We start from the raw sequence: 8,260 nt of genomic DNA on the forward strand, positions 1-8,260 counted from the left end.
CTGGGGTGAGATGATATCTCATTGTTGTTTTAGCAAGCCAACATTTTTAATAACTTCAATCTCTTCTCCATTTATCATAGTGCTGCCAGTTGGGCTAGTGGTGAGAATCTTTGGTTTTTTGATGTTATAAGCTTCCATCCATATTGAAAACTATTGTCCTTGATCTTCTCCAGCAAATGCTTCAGGTCATTTTCAGTTTTGGCAAGCAAGGTTGTGTCATCTGTATAACAAAGGTTCTTGATGAGTCTTCCTCCAATCTTGATGCCACACTCCTCCTTATAAAGTCCAGCCTCACGGAAGGTCTGTTCCTGTTCTGCATACAAATTGAAAAGGTTTGGAAATAGGATGCATCCTTGACTCAATCATTTCCTAATTTGATCCATCTAGTGTTTCCTTGCACTATTCTGAGGACTCCTTCCTGGTCCGAGTATAGGTTTCACATGAGCACAATCAAGTGTTCTGGGATTCCCAATCTCCTCAAGGTGAGCCACAATTTGTTGTGACTCACACAGTCAAATGCCTTTGTATTGTCAGTGAAGCACAGACATTCCTCTGGTACTCTTGGCTTTTTGCCAAGATCCATCTGACATTGGCAATAATGTCTCTAGTGCAATAGCTTCTGTTTCTGGCAGTTCTCTGTCACCATCCATTTCTTTCTTAAAAATGTCCAGTTTTCTACATTCATGCGTCTAATGTTCCATGTTCTGATCATTAGTATTTGCTTCTAATTGTTCTTCCTCCTTTGTTTCCAAATTTGAGGGCCATATCTGCTAGTCTGCTCTAAATGTGCTCTATTGTACATAGGGTTTTAGAAGGCCTATTATTTTGGAAGTAGATGGCCAGTCCTTCCTAGTCTGTCTTAATTTGGATCCTCAGCTTCAGGACAGTATCTGACAGACAAGCATTTTACTGTAAGGAGGAGCGGATTAAAGATTCTTTCCCCTTATGGAAGTAAACGATGGATTCCATGTCATCACCCCCAAGGGTCCCCCCACCCCCTCATCATGTGCTGTGTCCCTTCCCTTTCCCTGCTCCATCAGCATCCCCTTGCACCCCCAGCTATCTTGTCCAGCACCTCCCACCCCCAGCCAAGCCTCAACGTGATGGCTTAGGTACGTCTGTGATGCCTTGCACTTCACATGGGTGCTGGTCTCTCATGCTGCTGCCTGTATTATGTTAAGGAGGCTTTAAGTCCAAATCCCATGGGCCAGCTTTAGGGAAGGATTTTTGTCTTGAGACAATACTGGAGAAAGCTTCCTGCCCTGAGCTTCTGCTCCACAGCTGTCATCTTGTGACTTAGTTTCTCTGCTCTTCCATTTGCAGCACACTGCTGTCACAGAAGGATAAGTTCCAAGGTGAGGGCTGTGTCTCCTTTAGATCTGATAATGCTGGTGGTGTTTACTTGACCCTCTTGTTAGGGACTGAATGTCTCATCTTGCTTTGGATGCCTGACTCAACAAAGCCCCATAAGAATTCTGGGAGGTTGGGCTTAGGGAGGGCAAAAGGTACTTCCAGACACCTGCCATGTGTGAAGCTCAGGGGTTTCCGAAAAAAAAAAAGTCTTCTGTTTGATGGTTTACTTACTTTTTTTTGTTAACAGCTATGTTGATTTCTGGTGTTTCTTTTCATTTTTATTGGTGGCTATAAATCTTTTTTTCTTTTTTATTAATTTTAATGAAAGTTTACACAGACTGGACTTCCATTCATTGTATCACACTTTTCCTCCCTGCTCACCCCTCCCCCTAGTTAGCTTTTCTCTTTGTAAAAAAAAAAAATATTTTGTTGTTCTACAATCCTCCCAGTCCATTCCACTATGCAGCTTTCCTGCTTGACTTACCTATTTTAAAATCTCCTACAAGTATGAATGAGAAAGGAAAGTATTAACATTGTTAGTACATTAAATAAAAACCTGTCAAGGGAATTGACATTATCTCACATAAGTAGCACATTTTTAAATTTATGGACTGGTTAGTAATTATACTTACTTTTTCCTTGTGTTCATTTTATAAAAGCTGCTGATAGCAGTGACTGAGGCGATGGATATTCATTCAACCTTCTGTGTATTATCTGGAACCCAAAGAGAAGAGCCACATTCTAAGCCTCTGGAATACTCTGCTATTTTTTTTATTGGAAATGTAATACCCTGCAACAAAGGAATTTCTCTAATGTGTGTCCTTCTCGCAGACAGTTGGTGGATTTTAACTGTATACTTTCCATCAGCAGTGTAGTTCCTTACCACCAAGCCACCAGAGGGCTCTATTATATATTTGTTTCTTAATGAATTATTTTTTCTATTTTATTAGGTGTTTAGATACAGTCATAGCAGAGACACCTTTTCAAATTGGAAGAGAAAATGTATGAATCTTATTTTGTGTTCCTTATTTCTTTCAGGTTACCAAATGTGGCGGTTTACCCAACAACATTTTGGATGTCTGGGAGTTTTTGGGCAAACCTGAACATTGTCGATATACATGGGATACACAAATGAACTCTAATCTGGGAATACCTGCTACGTGTAAACTTCGTTTTGATCGGATATTTTTCAGAGCAGCAGCAGAAGGAGGCCACTTTATTCCCCGAAGTTTGGACCTACTTGGGCTTGAGAAACTGGACTGTGGCAGATTTCCTAGTGATCATTGGGGTCTGCTGTGTAATTTAGATATAATATTGTGAAATTCCTTTCAAATAAGAGTCTTAAATGTACAGTAGTTTTGCTATGGACTTTTGCAAATATAATTTATACCTGCCTGGGAAGGTACATTTAATATGGAGGAGTTAATGTACAGGATTAACATTTTACTTTGTGGATTATATCCTCTGATATCAGAATGGTATATTAGTATCTACTTAAAATAAAGCATGTTCCTTTTCAGAATATGAGGCCTTTTAATGAAAGTACACAAAGCTTCTTAGAAGTTTTAGTACTGTTGATAGTTGTCAGCTGGATCTCAAATGAGAGCCAACATTTTCTCCAGGTGGACTTTACACTTAGTCATTTCCAATCAGGAAGGAAAATAGTTAATATTGTAAATAAGTATTCTAGAAAGGAAATCAGTGTTATGAGGGATTATCAAGTTCCTGGCCTAGGTCTTTAATTATATTTGGCAAACTTAGTCCTAAATGAAAAAGCTATGGTCATTTCTGACAATAATTCACACTAGTCCTTAGGTTTGTCACTTTACAGTGCGAACTTTGTAAACTGTGCATGAAACCTTATGCTTTAAAGTTTCTTTTTCTCATGTTTATAGTTATTTCACCAACAAGTGTAAAGTTAGGCTTGGTAATAATTAAAATCCATTTTATAATGGCATTGAACTGTTTTTCTAAGAAAAGGAAAATATGTAAAGGAAAAAAGAACAAGTTTTGCTACTTGTAAAATGGATACTTTTTAATATGCTGTAAAAAAACATTACCTCCACAGAAACTTACTTTCAATAAATAATTTTACTTTTTTGCAACCTAGTTTAGTAGGTTTTTGTACCCTTCATGGGACTTGCATGTAGGGACTTTTCTCTTTTGGTGGGGTGGCGATCTATCCCAACTATGAGACTAGAGGTTTTGGACAAAGAGCCATCAAAGGTTATAAGTATCGAGAAAATGGCTCCCATATCAATTAATCATTGAACACTCATATCCTGCCACATCTAGCATCACCCTGGGTGCTTGTGGGAGCCATGATAGGGCCTGAGCCTCTTCAGTCTTCTGCATCTCCCAGTAGAAGGGCTTGGTGACTTTGACTGTACTCCTTCCAAACCAGAGGCCAGTCTTGTGTCCAATGCCCAGCTCATTCACATTGGAGGCACTGCTCAATTTTACAGTTACTGTGGGAGGATGCATTTACAGTCTTCTGCTAGGTTTCATAGCAGAGTATTTATTAAAAGGTGGATTGAAGTCAACAATGTCCCAAATGTTTGATGCACTGCACCACTCTGATTTACAGCATCAACTTTTCCTCCTTTGTTCAGTTCTCCTACTCCTCTGTCCCTTTGGTTCTGTGGTTCACTGAAAGGTCTCACAGAAACTCAGACCAGTCAGGGAAATGAATCATGTGACTATGGGGATGCAGGCTAGTGTTGTAGAAACTGGTGAATGATGGGCCAGGATCTTGTAGACTGTCAGTTGTGGGATACCTGGATGCTCTGTTCCAGCAAAGTAAACATCTCAAAAGAGTGTGACCATTGAGCTTCCATAAGCATCTGGTAGGGTAGGGCTTGTATCCCACCCTAGTCCTATCTCCTTAATACAATAGATACTTCATGACAAAGGCTAGGAAAGCCATTCTGACACCCCTGGCATTTCTAGCCATTAATGTTCATATTTGAAGAATTAACTTTCCCCTTAAGATAAGCTTAAGAACTACATTCATGAAAGTGTGTAAGCCAGCTACTTCATGCCTTAATAGTGCCATTTTAGATAACTATAATTTTCTCATCCCTGTCAAATACTCTGAGGAAACAAGCAAAATCCTTTTTGAAGAATTGTCTCTTTCTGTTGGAACCTTGAGCATCTGTAAACAAATCCAATCCAAAGCAAGCTATCAGGTTGCAACAATCAATACTAGCTCACAACATAAAACGTGATTGGTTCTCATCAATTTACCCCTAGCCCTCTGTGGCTAGGTCTTAATGAGCATCAACTGCCAAGTCAGGAGTCCACACTTATTCCTGTGTTCCAGGCAAGCTGGTACCTTCACTCAGTCTTAACCACCACATGGTGTCAAGTCAACCAGCTAGGGATTCCCATGACTCTGCTCCTCAAGCCAGCAACTCCTCTTACCCATGTATCTGTGCATGCTAGATCAATGGTGCCAGTGGAACATATCCAAACTCAGTCATCTCTTCATTGCTGTAGAAAATTCCAGTACTTCCTACTTCCGTAGCAGTGGACCTAGGTGGTCACCACAAGCAAGCATACTCGCCAGCTTTTAACTTCAAGTACCGGGAAAGGACTGATGAACACCAACTTTGTAGAAAATTCCAGTACTTCCTACTTCCGTAGAAGTGGACCTAGGTGGTCACCGCAAGCAAGCATACTCACCAGCTACTTTTAACTTCAAGTACTGGGAAAGGACTGATGAACACCAACTTTTCCTTGTCTCAAGATGCACTGGAAGCCAAAAGACTTGCTCCAATTTTTTAAAAGTTAAAGTCATTCTCCCCCCCTCCCCCAGCCCTGCTTATATTCCTTTTAAATACAAATCTTTTCAATCTAAAGTCCAAGGTGAGTCTATAAATTCATACAGATGCAAATCTCAGACTACTGAGTGGGACTTAATTTTCCCCTCTCCTGAGCTTCATGCCCTCTAGTTCTGCCGCTTCCAACAAGCATTTCTCCAAAGCAAAACTTCCCTTCTTAGCATATCAAATCAACTCTAGCTGAAGGCAGGCTTTCATTCTTCCTCTAAATATATCTCATCATTATAAATACAGAATTCATTTGTATGTTTACCTTACTACATCTAGCAAAGTTAAATAAAAACCTTAATGGTTTTTATAATGTATCTTAACATTGTATGTCCTTCATACTAATTTTTACAATATATCTTGACATTATAACATTCAATGTAGTTAGGACTGTCAAGTTGAGTATGACTCATGGACTACAGACCTGAATGTTGCCCTATCCTATACTATCATCATGAATTTGAATATTTGAACACAGACTCTTAAAGGTATGTGAACCAGCCTTTCATATTTCTTCCCCTGCCCCTCCCCCACCCATTTTAGAGAAATGTTTGAATTGCCCATTCCAATTCTCTATCTGATCGGTACTCCAAGGGTGTTAGCAACATCATCTGTCCATTTAATATGATGTTTCTTGGCCCACTGTTGTACTCTATGGGCTGTAAAGTATGTTCCTTGGTCTGAGGAAATACAAGTTGGTGGCCCAAACTCACTATCTTTTGTTCCAGTTCTTTAATAATTTTTGGCATTTGCTTCAGCTACCAGATAAGTGAAACCCAGAGTATTTATTCCTGTAAGAACAAATTTGTAGCCACCCTGTGCCATTACTGGGCCTTCCTTTCCTGGGAATCTATCCCATAGCCATCTGCAACCCCTGTCTTTGTTGCCAGCAAGCAGAACAATCTTCATTTGCACTGTGTGCCCCAGAGGGAGAAAGAGGAAGATGTCTAGTTTCACTTCATCTCTGCATTGCTGCAGCACCCCATATCCATTCATTTCAGGGACCCAAATGGCCACTTCAAGGGAGTGCACCAACACGTCCACCTGCTGATTCCAATCAACCTCCGATCCTGGCAGGGAGTTCTTCTGATGGGCATTGACAAGTACAATTCTAGTTGTTGTTAAGTGCCGTCGAGTCACAGGCAACTCATAGCGACCCTATGAAGGAGAGTCCTTGACGGTTGGGTGCCTTTCTTCCTCTCTCCAGGTTCATAGAACAATTCTAGTGCTCACCCTAAATTCCCAGAGTCCTTTCCATAGGTCCATTCCTTTCATTAGTGTCCCTTTAATAGTCCAGTTTTCCATTGCTTATTTGCCTCATCATGTGGATAAGCCATTAGCCAACATCCATAAATCAGTAAAAACCAAACATAAGAACTTTCACCATTGCCCAATTCCTCAGTCACTACTAGGAGTGAGTACAGCCTGCAGTTTAGTCCATTGTGCTGGGCTGTTCTTGCCTTTCTCATTCAATCTTCTACATACTGGTCTTAATGCTGCAGCTTTCCACATCACATGTTGTCCATTTAACCTGGAAATGCCATCTGTGAGCCAACCAGCCATTTGCTGATCAATGGGAAGTTGTTCAAAGGGCACTGTGCATGTGAATATGGGCTCTGGAAGCCTCAGTGGAGGTTCTAGGATAGTACCAATGGGAGAGGTTGCTACTTATTTGTGGATATGGTGGGTGCATTCTTGCATTCCTCCAATGGCTTGTTCCTCTATGAATAATTTTTATTTTATCATAGAACTGTTTTGGGTACTACCTTCTTTATTAGAGTTTTTCTCTGATACCATCCATGATATGATATATTTTTCAGGTCTTATAATAACCTAATGGCCTTCTGTCATTGAAACACTCTTAACCAATGCCCAGCTCAAGCAAGTAATTGTCTTTCAAATGGCACATATTGTACAGCAGCAGCATCAAGAAACTTCCTCGTCCAGAATCTCAATAGTAGCCACAGGGCACTTTTATTAGGTATTTGCCATAAGCTCCAATCTTCATAAGCATAGGTAGTAGATACCTTGAGAATCATGTCTGAAAGTGGATCATAAGGGCCTAGAGGTAAAGAGCGTGAGACTGCTTTCTGTATTTCATTCATAGACTGCTGTTTCTCAGGCCACCATTCAGACAGTGTTTTCTTTCTAATAAGTTATTATTGAGAGATAACAATATTCCAAGATATGGGATATAAGTCCTCCAAAATCCAAATAGACCAATCAAATTTTGGGCCTTCTGTGCAGTCTTGGGAGCAGGTAGTGACAGCAACCTGTTCTTGGTTGTGAAATGTCACCGGTGGCTCTTGCCCAGAGTATTCCCAAGAGTTTTACTGTTTGGGCAGGGCCCTCAATTTTTGCTGGGTTTATTAACCCAACCTCTTAACAAACCTCTGTAGTCATGTGGGCAACCACTGTTTTAAAATCAGTCCTATCATGTTCTTCAGTTTTTTATATTAACAAGATATCATCAATGTAATATATAATAACATTGGATATCAGGACCAATTTTAAGTCTATTCAAACCAGGCTATGACAGTAGGTTGGCACATTTAAATAATTCTAGTAATATTATAAAGATAACCTGAGATTCTTCCCAGGTGAAAGCAAACTGGCTAGCTCTTTTCTGATATTAGAATAGAAAAAAAACACATTTGTAAGATCTGTTACTGAGTAACAGTCTCCTTTGGTCTACTGTTTGGAGGCAGGAGTGGCATCCACTTTCTAAATAACATGCTTCCCGAAACTCTATGAACTTCGATAAATGTCGATAGTTGGAGAGGGGCTTCAGGCCTTTGGTTCACAGGGTCACTATGAGTTGTGCACGACAACAACAACATACGTAGACTGTCTCTCTAGATAGAGAATAATAATAATATGTTAAGTAGTGTAGTAACTGAGGAAGGCATACAACTTCCAATCACCTGGAAAGTAGTAGTAAGACACTCTTGGAGAATGGTACAGTACAACCACTCTGGAAGGCACTTTGGTACTTCCTCAAAAAAGCCAAATATAGACATTCCATATGACCCAGCTATTCCACTGCTTAGAGTATGTTGTTGTTGTTGTTATGTGCC

The 8,260-nt window shown here is 40.1% G+C and overlaps 1 protein-coding gene across 1 annotated transcript in view; it reads left to right on the forward strand.

Moving 5' to 3' along the window:
* TDP2 (tyrosyl-DNA phosphodiesterase 2) overlaps nt 1–2,673 on the forward strand; it is a 31,601-nt gene extending 28,928 nt beyond the window's left edge. The window contains 1 exon segment of the mRNA XM_006903665.1: nt 2,392–2,673. Coding sequence (XP_006903727.1) covers nt 2,392–2,673 — 282 coding nt within the window.
* Nucleotides 2,674–8,260: the final 5,587 nt, after the last annotated feature.

The sequence above is a fragment of the Elephantulus edwardii genome, unplaced genomic scaffold, assembly GCF_000299155.1.
Source record: "Elephantulus edwardii isolate Elephantulus edwardi_28Jun2011 unplaced genomic scaffold, EleEdw1.0 scaffold00070, whole genome shotgun sequence".
Taxonomy (NCBI): domain Eukaryota; kingdom Metazoa; phylum Chordata; class Mammalia; order Macroscelidea; family Macroscelididae; genus Elephantulus; species Elephantulus edwardii.